Source organism: Rosa rugosa, chromosome 6, assembly GCF_958449725.1.
Source record: "Rosa rugosa chromosome 6, drRosRugo1.1, whole genome shotgun sequence".
NCBI classification, from domain to species: domain Eukaryota; kingdom Viridiplantae; phylum Streptophyta; class Magnoliopsida; order Rosales; family Rosaceae; genus Rosa; species Rosa rugosa.
Window position 1 is genome coordinate 42,366,849 of NC_084825.1, and position 16,619 is coordinate 42,383,467.

Genomic DNA, 16,619 nt, shown 5'->3' on the forward strand with positions numbered 1-16,619 from the left:
TGAAGATAAGTATTTTATTCATTGAGTGAACATAATTCTATGTTGTTAAATATACTACTTTTAGCTCCGAGAATTGAAAAGAACTACTGAAATTTTCCTTTGAGAATGGAGGATCACTTTATGTTGCATTATATTTACGAATTAATTGTTTCTTTTTGCAATAGGAACCGTTTGATTTGGAATTATATGTGATTAGTGGGTTTTCTATTGATTGCACTTTAATCATGCATTAAGTTTCGGTTATATTTTATTTGCTTATGGCTTATGATCGTTAAGTTTCTGCCTATAGATTTAAATTACTCAATTGCATTCATTCCTTTCTTTGAGGTCCTGGTTGTCCGTTGAAAAACAAAACAGTTTTACAGTCGTACAATTATTGTTTTGCTCAAGATGATTTTCTCTTTTAATACTACTCATTTTGCACGGTTATAGTTACATACTTGATCTTGTTATAATTTAACATCTTTTAATATATGTTATAATGGTAAAGTATATATTTTAATTGTTAATGGGTTTTCAGTTTGCATTTGAATGTTGATCCTATAATGTGCATTTTTCGGTTAGTAATGCATGGTGTAATGATAATTTAAGTTGTGTGCTACTATTAATTTTAGTTTAATTTGCATTCACTTCATTGTTCAATGCATTATGTTGTAACTTAAAAACTAACCGTTTTGCACATTTACTTTTCTATATCAATAGCTATATATAATATCGTTTTACTTTTATCAATATATATATATATATATATATATATATATATATATATATCGTTTTACTACTTTCGTACCATTTATTGTGCATCATTGCTATTAATCTTATGGTTTAGCAAGCGTTTTTAATTCTCTGTTATATGATTTGAACCATAATTATTTTCTATGCATTAAAATATATTTTTTACCGTTATAACTCGGAAAGTTGTTCCTTAATTTGTTGTTGCCTTTGGAATACGTCCCTTCAAAGTATTTTTCCTCAAGGAAAGAATTTTTTTTTTCTTTTTTGAAATGTTGCATTCGGCTTATTGTTTCTTCGGAAATAATAAAGTTGTTGCCTCTCAATATTTCCATTGCCTCTTGATTAAGATGATGCCTCGATTGCCTAAAAAAAATGTGTTATCATGAATAACACATTGAGAAATTATTTGTCAGTTTTACATTGACGGTTGCCTTTGGTAATTTGATGTCACGGGATATTAATATGTCCCTGCGATTGATGCCTTTGGAAAAACGTTGCCTTATAATTTAGCTACAAGCTAGTAGGGGTTGTCTCGATCAATATTCAAATGGTAATGAACATGGTTGCCTCGAGAATTTGGTAAATAGTTGCCTGGATTATCAGTGCTTCCGGATTACCGGATATAATGCAGAGACAACAAGTCTCTAAACATGGTTGCCTAGCCATTGAAGGCGTCAATATTATTACCACAATTATATATTGTTGCTTACTACGGTATTTGCTCGGATGATTAGCTCAGTATGTTGCCTTAAAGGTTTTGGGTTGCCTTTCGAATTTTCGTTGCCTTTCGGTCAATGTTGCCTCAAAACAAATAAATATATGCACTTTTGGTTTGTTGACACCTCGATATTGTCTGTTACACTGATGCCCTGAAAAACTATCTCATTGATTGCTGCCTTCGGTTTATGCTTTGAGAAAATGGACATTCGATGTACCTCCATGATCAAATTTAATTTTCATCAAGAATAAAGAGACATTTGATGGCTCCAAATGTGGGGGTGACTAAGGTATCCGAAGTTACGAAATCGGTAAATAATGCTGCCTATTAAATTCCCAAGTCCTTGACATGCGAAGATTCGTTGCCAAAATATATGTGGCTTGATATTATCTTGCCTATGTGTATGAGCCAGATAGACTCAAAAATGTGGGGGTCAAGAAAAAACAAGAAAAATAGGCTCTTATATTTAAATGAGATTGGATAACTAAAAATCCAATGAAGAGATTACTTATTGTTGAGATTATTCAATAAGTTTTGTAGGTCAGAGTTGATTTTGGCCAATACTCTGACAAAATCACTAGACTAAAGGCCGAAGTTGGTGGTTAATACATCGAGGGGGATGAGATTATGCCTATAATAAAGGTCAAGAGTGATGGTAACCCAACCTATGTGAATGACGATCCCAGGAAGTAGGTTCATATGGGTAATAACAAATCACTTGTTGATCAGTGACGCACTATCAAATTAAAACTTTGAGTCCATCCCTATGATGCATAGATAGTGCTTTAACTGGAACGTATAAGGATGAACTTTGTTCCTAATGAGTACCATAGCCCTTACACTTGGGTGGTGTGTCCGATTCTAGTACACGCTTGATGGACTCACCTATATGAGTGTGGAAGTGGGGCCGCTTCCTATGAAACTTGGGCAAGTTTTCTAGAGCACTCATGAATGTTCAAGTATGGGCGCATGGCCTATTCGTGCCCACCCGCAAAACAAGCTTGATAGAGATTCAATGTGGATAATAGCTCTCTGATTCACGTCAAGAAATTATGGTTCATAGAAAATTTTATTTTCACCAAATTTCTGTGAGTCATGGCTAACTTATCCTATGGCTGGTTCATAGTCGAAAAGACACCAGTTCAGACGCATTGTATTCTCACTTTCCTTTGGCACTCTTTCAATTCTCTCATTTTGTTAGACTTTCCGTATTTTGAAATATGTGGGTGATTGTTGGAATTTTAGATATAATATTTCAAAATACAATATTATTTATTGAGTTTAATCGTAGCCAATTATTTGGTGCTTTGTTTTTTCAATAAAACCTTCATTGCATAAGTTGGTATATCCTTTATTGCTCACTACATCCGTTACAATTGTGAGGCATGTTAATTGCTTCCTTATCCATTGTTGACCAGTAAGTTTTTCCATATCAGTTACAAAAGCCAAATATTGATGATCATTATCATACCTTAATTACTAGTCTTCTTTGCTGAGTCATATATATACCATCGTTTCCTTCCTATTATGTTTGTATGTGTATGATCATCATACATTCTCCTCAAGAGTTCTTTTCGAATTCTCATATTCTAGTCAATTTTATGCCCTCAATATTTCTTCTTTCCTATGCCAAAGGAAATTATCAAGCTGTTCTAGGATCCAAGTATTGTGAGTGTACGCTTAATTACAAGGATTAACGGTTGTTGTACCTTGGAGGGTAGGGCGCCACTAACCTGCTATACCGAGACATTGTCTCCGAGGGGTGAAATCTACTCTTAAAGGCAGTGTTTACACATCTCAACCTTAAACTCTTTTCGAGTAACGCGTCCTACAGAAGCCTATAAATCCAAGAGATAAGTTCTATAATCCTTGTTATAATCTATTATGACAATAATATTATGATTATTACTTGTTACTAATATATTGTATCTTTTAGATCTTGTAGGAGGTGAAATTTGGTGACAGAAGTAGCATCCATCAACCAAATTTCCAACAAATTTATATCAAACCATGGCCACCACCGCTCAGCTCCGCTTCTATACTCCGATTAGAGAGCCCACTCTAGTGTCTCCTACAACTGTCGCATCCCTAATTACCCTAATCTGTCTGTTTCTTTCCCCCTATTCCAAAACCCTATATTGCTCTCTTTCCTTTGGCCACAAACTGATTTGGGAAGGAGGACCCGACCGTTCGTTTTCCGACAGTGATGGAAGCAATGGTGCTGGCCAAGTAGCTTGAATCATATACGTACAAAATATAAGTTATAACAAATTTTTCTTTAGAATAAGAAATAGTGTAATGTCGTGTTTTAGCACACATTTGTATCTATCATCGAATTTCGAACTCTAATATTTGATAGAGATATTTATTTATTTCTTTATTAAAACTCTGAATATGAATTTCAAGGAAACGATTCTTTAGCTATTTTTTTGGTCATTAACTCTATTTTCTTCTTGTATCAAAAAAAAAAAAAAAACAGAAAAAGAAAAAAACCTCTATTTTCTTCTTAATGTTAAGAGAAAGACTTGCATGGGGCACCCGCACCGTCACGTGGTGCGGCAGACCAATCACTGCCCAGCAGAGGGATTTTTTGGATATTGTACATTTCGAAAGCAGGGGCAGTTTCGGAAAAGAGAAAAAATTTTCCTTTCTTCTAATTGGATGGCCCTAAAGTTACATGGTGGGGAAACCCCCACCTAAGAATTTCTCTAATGTTAAATCCGACGACCCATGGAGCCAGTAAAGAGTCCACAGCCGACCCGACCGACCCGCCCTAATAAAATAGAGGCGGGACTCCGAAGAGAATTATAACTCAGGCGACTACTGTTACTCATCTTCTCTCCGATGGCTCAGATTCCCAATTTGGACAATGCTCCTCTCAATCTCACACATCTCAGGTACCCCACTCATCACTACCTCACACAAATCGTCTTCGTTTCTAGCTCGTATCCAATTTCTCTTCACGAATTTTCGTCATTTTCTGATACTATAGGGAACAGTCTCAGAAGGAACTCGTAAACATCCTCAAGAATGTGAGCGAGCTTCACCTCCTCCTTCCTTGTTCAGTTCAATTCAATTCTGTTTAGAATTCAAGATTCTCTCTTCTTTTTTTTATACGGTTTGTGATTTTGTTCTGGAATTTGTAGATTCGAGGAAAGAAGTGCTTGGTGGTTGATCCGAAGCTCAGCGGCTCAATCTCCTTAATCATCCAGACTGCAATCCTCAAAGTAATTCTGTTACACTGTTCGTTTCGATTGAAAATTCGAGTTTGTGATGTGTTTTACATGCTGCTTAAGCTAAAATTTGATGATGAGAAGTTGTGATTATGCATACTGGTAGTGTGATTGTTTATGTTCAGCTAATGTGAGCAGAGCTGTAGTGAAGGAGACTCTTTTTTCGGAGAAATAAGATTGTGATTGCTTTTACTGATACTTATGAGCAGGAACAAGGGGTTGAACTGCGGCATCTTTCGGCTGAGACTATTCAAACTGACTGTTCCAAAGTAGTTTACCTTGTACGCTCGCAGCTCAGTTTGATGAAATACATTAGCTCGCATATTCACAATGATATTTCCAAAGGATTACAGAGAGAATACTTTCTTTATTTCGTCCCTCGCCGTTCGGTTGCTTGTGAGAAGGTGATGCATCCCTTGGCTATTATGAATGAAGTTTACTGGCATAAGTCTGGAGTTTGATGGAAGTAATATGCATGAATTTTAATGTTGAATGATGACAACTGTCACTTTTGGTTCTTCAGATCCTCGAGGAGGAAAAAGTCCACAACTTGTTGACTATAGGGGAGTACCAGCTATACACTGTTCCGTTGGACGAGGATGTTCTGTCATTTGAACTTGATCAATCTAGCAAGGTATTAGGGAAAAGTCTAATTTATATTTTGGATATGTTTCATTTGTTATTATTTGAGAGTCAGATATTCAAATTTATTCTGCGCTATTTGATCTATATGTATTTACTTGTCCTTTTGGGTGTTTGCATGGTAGGAGTGCCTAGTTGATGGTGATACAAGCTCACTTTGGCATATTGCAAAAGCCATTCACAAGCTCGAGGTTGTAGAAAGTACCTTACACTATTTTTTCCAGCTACTTTATGTTTATTCTTCCCGGGGGGGGGGGGGGGGGGGTCTGTATGTGATTCATTTGAATCATGTACAAATGTAGCCTTACATTACGTATATACTATATATATGCATATATTATATGTAATGTGTATATACGCATATGTACAAACCTATAAAACCATGTTACAGTAAAGATGTTTTTGGAGTAGAGCACTATTATCATTAAACTCCCATATACAATATATGTATTTACTCTTGTCTTTGTTCTTGTAGCTTAAAATTTATGCCTTGTATATTGGTCTGCAGTTTTCTTTTGGGGTAATACCAAATGTGAGGGCAAAAGGAAAAGCATCAGTACGTGTTGCTGACATTCTAAACCGCATGCAAGCAGAGGAACCGGTTAACTCACCAGATGTAATTAAGCATGACTTTGAGCTCCTTCCATTATAAATTAAAAATGAAACAAAGGTTCTTGTCATAAGAGATAAAATATGTAACTTTCACATTATATAAAGTTAAAGTTTAAAGCTTTCCACTTATCTATCGTTTGTGACTTCAGGTGGTTGTTCCAGAGATAAATACACTCATCCTTTTAGATCGTGAGGTTAACCTCTCTCTCTCTCTCTGTTTAATTGTCACCAAAGGATGTGATCAAGGTTACAATGGAAATTTTATATGTTTTTCATTGTAGAATAATTCCTATGATGCAATCATATCCTGTGTGGCTTTTCTTTAAAATGGACTATTCATTGGATGTAGGTGGACATGGTTACTCCCATGTGTACTCAGTTAACATACGAGGGGCTTCTGGATGAGGTAAGCAATTGTAAAATTGAATATGTAATGCCGTGAAAGACATGACATGCCTATAGTAGGTATGACAAGGATATGTGAAAGTTTTGAGTCATCTGGCTTGTGACTTTGCTAGTTCAATTGGCATGGTCAAAAAAGAGGAGAACAAATGCAAGTCTTTTGAATAACTCAAGTTCTTGGAATGATTTTTTTTTTCTTTCCCTTAAAAGTAAATATTGACATCAGGACTGTTCTGATTAACTAAACCTAGATTTGTAAGCAACTGAACTTCAAGGAGTGCAAGCCGATAATTTTTTCTTATTTGTATTGGTAAAATTCTTAATGAGAAAAGTTTTCTTTGTTAATGGAAAATAAAGGACAATGGTTGTTTTCGGTAGTCAGAAATAGTTATAAGCTATCCCTAATAGTTCCACTGCAGTTTTTGCATATCAGTAATGGTTCTGTAGAGGTTGACGCATCCATGATGGGTGGCCAACAAGAGGGAAAGAAGATGAAAGTTCCACTTAATTCAAGGTGATTCCCTTATTTTGTACTCTCATTGGAGTCTTTTAGTACTTCTGTAACCGATTGTCTCAAATGGAGGCACCATCCTAATATTTCATCGTGAATAGTAATCTTTAAATGATTTCCCTTTTTCCATTGTCCTTAGTTTTTCTGGTCACTTATTGGCGTATTGTTAATTACAGTGACAAGCTGTTTAAAGAGACACGAGATCTCAACTTTGAAGTTGTTGTCCAGGTTGATCTATATTCACTGTTAAAACTGTTGTATTTCTTTGTTTGTATGTTTTTTTCTTCCTCCAAACTAGTGCTTTAAAAACAGAAGAAGCATTATTTCCTTCCTTTGAATTCAACTTCTTAGTTGCTACCTTCAGTATGATTGCAGATTCTACGTCAAAAAGCAACATCCATGAAGCAGGACTACACTGAGGTGACTTCAAATGTAAGTGAATGTCACTAGCTGACCGCTGGCCTCTCATGAGATGTCATTGTTATCTCAGTTTTCTGTTCATTAGCCTGATATTATTACCCAAATCTAGTCATTCTAATGGAAGTGTTATATGATAATGCTTATAGAGCCAGACAGTTTCTGAATTGAAGGATTTTGTCAAAAAGCTGAACTCGTTGCCAGAAATGACCGTAAGTAATATTTCATTTTCTTTTAGTAGTTCATCCAGAGAGTTTAATTTTCTGATTGCTGGAAATTTTTGCTTTAGAGGCACATAAATCTTGCTCAGCATCTGACGACTATCACATCAAAGTCATCTTTCCTTGGACAACTTGACATGGAACACACAATTATTGAGGGCCAGAGTTTTGACATGTAAGCTGTATTTTGATTATTATTCAAACATTATGCTTCTCATTTTCAATTTTCTAGGAGGCAAGAAGCCATGTAATCTTAAGTACCAATACCATGGTAGGTTCCAGTGTAACAAATAACCTGCATTTTCTTGCTTATTATCTTCAAAAGCACCTTCTTTAAGCTTGATCATTGAAATTGCTATTGCCTGAACAAGTTAAACGTAGTATCTCCTGAGCAGCACACTCACAGTGATAGCGATTGTGTACCTTAGTTGAAACTGAATTGAATTCGTAGGAGTCATGTATGAATTATACTTATGAAGACAATAAAAAGTTAAATGTAATAATTCCTGTACAAATTTAAGTTATACCTTACTTGAAACTGAATCAAGGTTTCAGCAGCTTGTAATTCTGAGTTGATTGTATGTCTTTAGCTGGGTTTTCATGGTATGCTAAAAAGATACGTAATTGTAGCTGATAAAGAGGATTAATTTCAGATCAAATAAACTCATCTGAGTACTTATATCCATCCGTAAGTCAGAAATGGTTGTATGTATTATTTCCTGTTTAAGATCATTATAAACTTCTTGTCTGATGTGCACCATTTGATATACATTCTTTATGGTTTTCTATCTGTAGGAAATATGCCCCCGTCTTAGTGTTTGCTTTAGAATTATTCATTTTGAGCACCATGAATATATTTATTTCTTCTCACTTGTTGTATCACTGTATGTATTGGCTCAGTCCGCTAAATTGATATGCATCCATGAAACTGATATAGTTGATTTATGCAGGTGCTTAGAATACATTGAAGAACTGATCCATAAGCAGGAGCCCCTTGTAACTGTCCTCCGTCTCCTCATCTTATTTTCCATCACAAATTCTGGGTTGCCTAAGAAGAATTTTGACTATTTGAGGCAAGAATTGCACTTATTGTATTATATTCCTGTTTATTCCAATCTAATTCTCTTGGTTTTATATGTCTGATATTAAATTATTTTTGTTTGGTTTAGGAGGGAACTACTCCATAGTTATGGGTTTGAGCACATGGTTACATTGAAAAATCTAGAGAAAGCTGGATTGTTTAAAAAGCAGGTTCGTTTTTATTTCACACTTACACAAGCAGCTGCTAGTTTACTTGAAATAAGTTAATAACCGGCGAACACAAAAAGGAACATTGGATTTATTATAGATCATCTGAATCCTGCAGGAGACAAAAACCAACTGGCTGACAGTTAAGCGTGCATTACAACTCGTTGTTGAAGACACTGACACTGCAAAGTACTGTGCTCTTTGAATCTACTTTTTATTCATCCTTAATACTTACTAGTGTCTTTTTGGATGGTACCATATTGATGGTGTGTAGGAGATGAGCTTATAAGTGGAGACCCATTGTCTTATATATGATAGTCCACAATATAGAGTTCTCATTAGAGTATTGTGGTGTCTGATATCCTTAGCTTCAGAAAATTGAACAATTTGACATTTAATTTGGGTATGTTATTGACACACCTTAAAAGTCAATCTACATCTCCTATTCACTCTTTTTTTCTTCTTTTAATCTAACTTCTTCTTTTTTTTTTTTTTTTTTTTTTTTTTTTTTTTTTTAAACTTATTGTTCTACCCCGTCAAAGTACTTGCGTAGTATTTTAATGGACTATACTATCCTTCCTTGACAAACTTTTGTGGAAATTTTCTTATTCACAGCCCCAATGACATCGCCTATGCCTTTTCTGGATATGCGCCTCTTAGCATTCGCCTCGTCCAGCACGCTGTTAGATCTGGATGGTGAGCCTAATTCTTTGACTGTTAAAATATGCAGCAAGCTAGTTTTGTTTGTTCATTTTCTTACCTCCACAGTTCTCATCATATCTGTTTCACTATGAGCATATATTCTGTAACTCTTTGCCATTTATTGTAATTTCTTTCTTGGAAACTACAGAACTTGGTGAAATCGTATTGTTTTTTGTCTGTAAAAGGGCCCAATTATATTGCTGATATAAGCAAGTTGAATGTGATGAGTGTAAACTTCTAGGTTTGTATGCATGGAAAGTGGATAAGTTAATCCTCATATTTTAGTATGCTCAAAAGTTCTAATAATACAATCAATTTGGTCAGAACTAGGTTGGATATAAAATTCAAGTGTTAAGTGGAGTTTCCCATTTATACATGATTGACTTTATTCCCTTGAGAACTTCGTTATACCAGAATTTTTCATTAGAGTTAGATAGAGGTTGCCAGTGTTGATGTGATATGATGTCGGGCTTTCTCTTAATAGAAACTCCACTTTCTGTAAAGTTTTCGCCATAGGTTTTAAATTTAGCAATGGACTATCACAACTTACTGTATAAAGAAGCTTGCATAGAAAAGGAGAGCCTCTTCTAAGCATGTGGTTAAATTCCTGTGGCTTCCTATACTGAGCTTAAGGCCCATCATGTTTTTCCCCTCACTCCTTTTCATATTGCATTAGCTTTGATCCATATGAATGTGGTTTTTGTGCTCTAACATGAAACTTTTTATGGTTCAGGCGTCCTATTGAAGAGATTCTGAAGCTGTTACCTGGACCACATTCAGAAACAAAGAGAGTCAGTTCATTTATCTCTTGTTTTTTCTTCTTTTCTTCTTTTTTGTTTGCGTGTTTTCTTTCTATTACTGTTTTCTCTGTGTGCCTCTGTTTTATTTACATATTAAGTTGTCCTTTTTCTTGTAATACTTTACAGGGTCGATTCTCAAGCAGCGCATCATTTGACACTTTGCAGGGGGCGGCGAACAATGTAGACAAGTATGTGCCAACTGCTCTTTTTTCAATGAAGTATTTTTTTTTTTGGTCAAATATAAGATTCTAGAATGAGTACTGTATTTGTCATTTTGTTGATATCCAGTGAATTGTGCTGGGTTATTTCGCATGAATACCTGGTTCAGATTCTGAACTTCAGACGCACTAACTTTTGTAGTTTGGATAAGACTTATATAGTTTTCTGCAATATGTTGATCAACAGATCTGGCTAAAAGCAACTTCCACCATTTTCATTGCTTTTACAAAAGTATTACTGCAGAGTTTTGTATAGTTGCGTCCTACTATCTTGTACTTCATTTTCACATGCCTTGATATAACCCAGGGTAGCTGATGGGAGGCGCTCCCTTGTGCTTGTCGTCTTCATCGGAGGTGTAACATTTGCAGAGATTTCTGCCCTTCGATTTCTCAGTTCTCAGGTAATCTTAATGGTTAGCAGATAAGGAATTATGATATTTCATTTGCTTAAACAATTTGGTACTTGGATATGTTGAAGCACATTCGAGGAACTGTTTTATTTGTTTATTAATTCAGGCCTTTTGGTCTGACAATCCATGCTATTATATCTTCTCACAGTTGTCTTCTTGTTTTCCTGATATATGTTAATTTGGGTCTTGTAGGAAGGAATGGCGTATGATTTGATAGTTGGGACAACAAAAATAGTCAGTGGCCATAGCTTGACAGAAACTTTTGTGGGGAAGATGGATGACCTGTAAATTTTTGACGTCTTATTCTCGTTTTTTTTTCTGTCTCATAGAAATGGATATAGAAGCTTGTTGGCGTGAAATTTAATCCATTATGGATAATGGTAATGCAATTTTTGGTGTTCTGAGATCAAACGTGTTTGCTTTTCCATCTGTTTCCTCATATTGATATAGATTGAGCAATTTCGGTCTTCACATGTTTCTCAAGGATTTATTTGGGTATGAACGAATAAGACATTCCCCATTGTGTAAAGGCATTCGGAACAATGTGATCAATTTAGAGGGCCTCATCATGAATACATAAATCTAGACTGAACAACTTAACAAATGCTGATTGATGGGTAATTCCCTGTAGTTCTTATCCGCTTGGAAGTGTTCATTTCTACATCTGCAAATGCAGAAAGCTTGAAGAATCAGACCTTTTTTTTTTTTTTTTTTTTTTTTTTTCATTATACTTTTTAGCGGCAAGTTCTTAAGACCAGTTCTACTGGTCTCGATTCTGGAAAGGTCAGCCATGTTGAAAAGCAGAAGAATCAAGATTTTTCTTACATTAAATACACCTTGAATGCTCAACATACAAATCTCTTGAATGTTCTACGTATACCCTTTTTACATCACCACCAATTGAATCAATATAGTACAAGTATGACAATAGTTTCTCTGCGCATTCGGCAGTTGATCTACAAACTACACATTCTTTCATCCTAAAATAGTGCTAGGAAGTGAACATGAACCTTGGAGATTTATGGACTAGCAGGGTCATCGATTCGTTGAAGGAGCTCTAAAACATTTCCAGCTTTTCTCTTGGCCCTATCAGTGCCATTTTCTGAAAGTTCCTGCAATGCTTCTTCTGCACCAAGTTCCCTTGCTAGTTTCAATTGCTGCAAATCACCTGTGCATAATGACCATAACACAGCAGCAGCATTCTCCCGGTTCCGTGGGAAACCAGTTCGTATAACTTCCACCAAAACTGGGATTGCCTCAGCTTGAGCAATTGCCACCTTTCCTTCATGATGGCTCGCCAGAATGGCCAGGATTGCAAGAGCTTCATCCACCATCCCACTTCCCGCATCCTTGAGCAATCTCATCAGCGGGGTCACAATACCAGCCCTTACAGCCCTGGCCTTGTTTCCCTGGTAGATCGAAAGATTGAATATAGCTGTAGCAGCATCCTTTTTTCCTCTTGGAGTCCCCTCGCAGAGCAATTTGATAAGGGCTGGGATAGCCCCAGCAGCTCCAATTTGCACCTTGTTCTCATCTACTACAGACAAGCTGAAAAGGGTTGCAGCTGCATTTTCTCTAGCCTCCATGCTACCATTTTTCAAAACTTCTACTATATCAGGTATAGCTCCTGCAATGACAATTGCTCCCTTGTTACTCTCATTTATTGAAAGGTTAAGGAGTGCTGTAACGGCGTGCTCTTGGGTCCGAGGATCTGGGGAGGATAGAAGCTCAACAAGGAGTGGGATGGCTCCTGCATCAGCAATACACACTCTATTATCTGCATTCCTTTTTGCCAGCAAGCGGAGCTCTCCAGCAGCTGCTCTTTGTTCATCTGAACTCCCCTTTGCCAATTTTTCTAATAAAGAATCAATAGAAGCACGATCACAGTCTGAAACACTGCATCCTGGTTTTTTGCTTTTATTCCCTTGCTTTTTGGGTAGCTCAACGCCATTGCTCTCGCACCACAAAGCAATTAGACTCTTCAGAACATAGTTTGGGGTTATGGCCGTGTGCAATAGTGTCTGCTGTGTTTTGGGACAGGTTTTGTGTCCAGCATCCAACCACTTCTGAATACAGGATCTTTCATATGTCTGCAAAAGTCGGCAAAATTGTTAACTACAATGAGTAAAATAAAGCTGTACCTGTAATTTTTTTAATGAACTTCCAGGTTGTACCTGTCCAGTAGATACAATGACAGGATCTTTCATCAATTCTAGGGATATTGGACACCGGAAATCATCTGGAATAACTGGAGATCTGTGCTTGATCGTGCCCTTGTCACGTTCAGAGCTGTCAATTTCTGGGTTTTCTGTCACCACATAGTCATTTAGCTTCTTAAAAAGAGCTTGCATCTGTTCAAACTGGTCCCCTAGATCTCCGCCACTTGCTATAACCAATTCATGGAAAGCAAGTGACTCTTGTTTCAGATCGTTGATGGTTCTGAGGTGCAGCTTCTCCGAAAGTCTCTTAATTATTGCAGTATCAGGATCCTTATCTCTCACTGCTATGACTAAATCCATCTCTAGTTGTGAGTCAAGAGTGTCCATTTTTTCCTTTGCTCTTTTAAATTGAGCATGTACGAGTTCAATCTGAAAAGTTAAGGGGGCAGTACCTGTTGTTAATACTTTAGAAAATCAATAACCCATAATTTGCCTCTACTCACATTTTGAAGTTTACAAAGATAGTGAGCTTCTATCTTAAAAGTAGCAGAACCACAGTACCTGTTCGCAGACCTCCTCTGACATATCAAAGTTTCCATAAGGAATTTTACTCAATGCTGCTTCAATTTTAACCGTCATTTGGTGAAACTTAGCAATAACCTTGTCTCTTTCCAAAGCCTGTGACATGAAGAAAACCCTGTCAACCTTTATATCATTTAAGATGTTTGCATGACAAAAAAAAAAATAGTCATTAATGGAATGTACGATTTTCTATCATACAAATTAGTGTTTGAAGCATATATAGATGCACTTTGATATATTATTCCATGGATGTGCTTAATTTCAGATAAACATGAAGCTTTAGAGGAGTTGTTTGTTCATGGAATTAGGCCATCAAGATTTGCCTCCTGCTTCACTGGCTAAAAGAGTGTCAGTCTGTTAAGTGGCTATCAAGGAGCCAACACGTTGGATCAAATCATGCCTGGAGCATAAACTTTGATAGTCAGAGAATGGAGTTTTCTACTTGGATAACCTTTGTTTCCAATCAGTTTGAGACGAGATTTGTAATTTCATAATCAGAAAATAGTTACAAAACTTATGTAATCCCCAATTAAAGCCAACAAGAAAAATAAATAAAAAAGCCACTATAAACGTGGATGCTCTTACTATGAACTCCATAAACCAAAAAGCAGGTCTGATATTTTTCTCAGTACTGAAAAAAATTCCTAACAGATTTCTACATCTTCCTCTAGTGACAAATCATTCTCGATGTGAAGCATTTGGAAAATCTCCTCATCTCTATTCTCTATAATAATATCTGCAAGCCTTTGAATCGATTGATCCAGCAAATCCTTAATGTTGAGTAGTATCCAGCCTCTATGAGGTCAATGAGAACAACTAATTCGAGTACCTTAACAAATTCAGCATCCCACTCTTTGAGTTGTTCTTTAGTATTTTCACCCTCTGCACGCTTCTTACACCACTCCATCACAATGCCTAGAATGCTGGCGTCTACATATGCGAATGATATCACATTGAAGGCACCGGTATCCTCCCCCATGTTCTTAACGGTTTCAAAGATCACTACCACACCTTTTTCTACATTGAATGCTTCCTTATCTCAACTCCTCAACCTCACAATCCCACTCTTTGTCGACGACATGGCGTTCAAGTACTCAATATGCTATAGAAAACACTTGGTGCATAGAAATAGTATCTATCAATGCCTAGAAACAGTTGATTGAGCAATCTCCTAATCTCAATCGAAAAAGATTCCTAAATCCTAACCCTTTCCTCTCAACACTGTAAAATTCAAAACTACACACAAAATAGATAACCGAAACTAAACAAAACAGTGTACCTGATAAAGCTTGCTGCCTTGGTTCACCGACTTGATGAGCTCCATAGCCGAACACAAAGCCTCTCCCAGCGACTCAAAAGCCTCAACTTCTTCTTCCCCAAGCTCCTTATCACTATCCCTCAACTCCTCAAACAAAGGACTCAACAGCTTCACCCTCCTCACGAAATTCCCATACATCTTCCTAAACACGCTCCGGCACTCCGGCAACTCGGCAATCGCCTTCACCGAGTCGACGAGTTGACTCAGCACCGACCTCCCCGGATGGTCCCCCGTCAGACCCATGTCCGATTCCGGCCCGAATTGGACGAAAACAGATTGAAATGAGAGGTTTGGATACAAATTAAGACGACCCAGATGATGGAATCGAAGTAATAAGACCGGGATTGTATTGTCAAGAAAGAGAGGGGCAAAATCGGAATGTGAAAATAAACGCCATGGATGGGGTCCTGCTCTGAAATTTGGTGAAAGACTCGAACTTTATGATCAAGAACTGGTTTTGGGTTGTGGGTTTTTATACAATGCGAGTGATTCGATGGATTTGAAAAAGAATAAAGCTTTTGAATTTGAATAATCAAATTATTGGGTTCCCTTGAGAGTACGTAATGGAATCAATTACTCTAATCCCGGTTGACTGTTGAGAAGTAGAAGAAGCAAAAGGGGAGATATGAGATCATTTGTGACCAAATTTATGCCCAACTTTTGTGACGAAATTGCCCTTTCACACCAATCAGGACTTTTTCCCATCCAATCATGGAATTTTAAACGCAGAATTGGAATTTAAAAATGTATTTGGAATTTGAAAATGTATCTGAAACCATCAAAGTCAATTGGATTTGAAGCTTCCCTGGATATTTCTGGTAATCTGAAACCAGACCTGGTTATGTTTTTCGATGTTTGGAGTATTGTTGTGTACGCGTGTTTGTGGATTTCGTTTTCGAGTGAGAATATATGAGGACAGTACCGATATAGAAAATGAAAGGGTAATTTTGACTTTTCAAGAGGACTGGTTTGGTGGACTGGGTAACTTTACCAAGTCCCCTTCTAGTTCGCGCGCATAATTACCTAGCACATAACCGCCGAGATTTAGCTATATTTTAATCCAACGGCTTGGGTGCTCTGGGCTCGACTTCATTTTCTGGCTCGAGTAAGAAAAAAAAAAGAAAACAGAAAGAAAACGAGTGTTACACTATTACAGTAGAAGTGCATAAAAGTTTGAAAATACAGATCATTTGATGTTATGACTTCTTTTCTATGCACGTTATTATCACTATTGAGATGAAACGGAGGAGCACAATCTTAATCTTAATGTTTTTTCTTTTTTGCCAATAAGTCAATGAGGTATTTGAACGAAGGAGACAGTCCACCAATTCAGAAACATTATAAACCACCTATGACTTGCAAAATCTCAAATAAAGCTGACACATTCACCTTTATCTTCATCTTCACGTAGACTTTGGACAACCTACCAATGAGGGTCTTGTGAATGTTGAGGCTCGAACTTAGGTGGGGGTTCCACTCAAGTAAGTGTCTTACCATCCCTGTCAACTCTGATCTAATTTAAGTGGGTGTTTGATGTTTTCTTTAGGGTGTTTCTAAATGTACCCAGCAAATATCTTAACATACCCAGCCCTAAAATATTATGTTAAATTTTCCAAATTTACCCTCAAGTAAAATACACCCAGCAAAAAACCCAGCAAACTTCTAAGCTGCAGGCACCATTCAAACCCATA

The 16,619-nt window shown here is 36.8% G+C and overlaps 2 protein-coding genes across 2 annotated transcripts; one reads left to right on the plus strand and one right to left on the minus strand.

The window, feature by feature from the left end:
- Positions 1-4,230: 4,230 nt before the first annotated feature.
- LOC133717922 (vacuolar protein-sorting-associated protein 33 homolog) lies at positions 4,231-11,336 on the plus strand. The gene is made up of 22 exons (XM_062144682.1): positions 4,231-4,350; positions 4,446-4,485; positions 4,600-4,680; positions 4,896-5,090; positions 5,210-5,320; positions 5,454-5,519; positions 5,837-5,944; positions 6,090-6,134; positions 6,290-6,346; positions 6,762-6,856; positions 7,030-7,081; positions 7,229-7,285; positions 7,420-7,482; positions 7,560-7,666; positions 8,442-8,564; positions 8,661-8,742; positions 8,858-8,928; positions 9,355-9,435; positions 10,175-10,232; positions 10,368-10,429; positions 10,767-10,860; positions 11,062-11,336. Exons 1-22 carry the CDS (start codon positions 4,298-4,300, stop codon positions 11,155-11,157), a joined length of 1,797 nt encoding a protein of 598 aa, XP_062000666.1. The 5' UTR covers positions 4,231-4,297; the 3' UTR covers positions 11,158-11,336.
- A 338-nt stretch (positions 11,337-11,674) lies between these two features.
- Positions 11,675-15,680, minus strand: LOC133714732 (U-box domain-containing protein 14). The gene is made up of 4 exons (XM_062140979.1): positions 14,890-15,680; positions 13,590-13,706; positions 13,044-13,457; positions 11,675-12,959 (listed from the first exon to the last, which is right to left on the minus strand). The coding sequence occupies exons 1-4, from the start codon at positions 15,169-15,171 to the stop codon at positions 11,889-11,891; spliced, it is 1,884 nt and encodes a 627-aa protein (XP_061996963.1). The 5' UTR covers positions 15,172-15,680; the 3' UTR covers positions 11,675-11,888.
- Between the last annotated feature and the right edge of the window lie 939 nt (positions 15,681-16,619).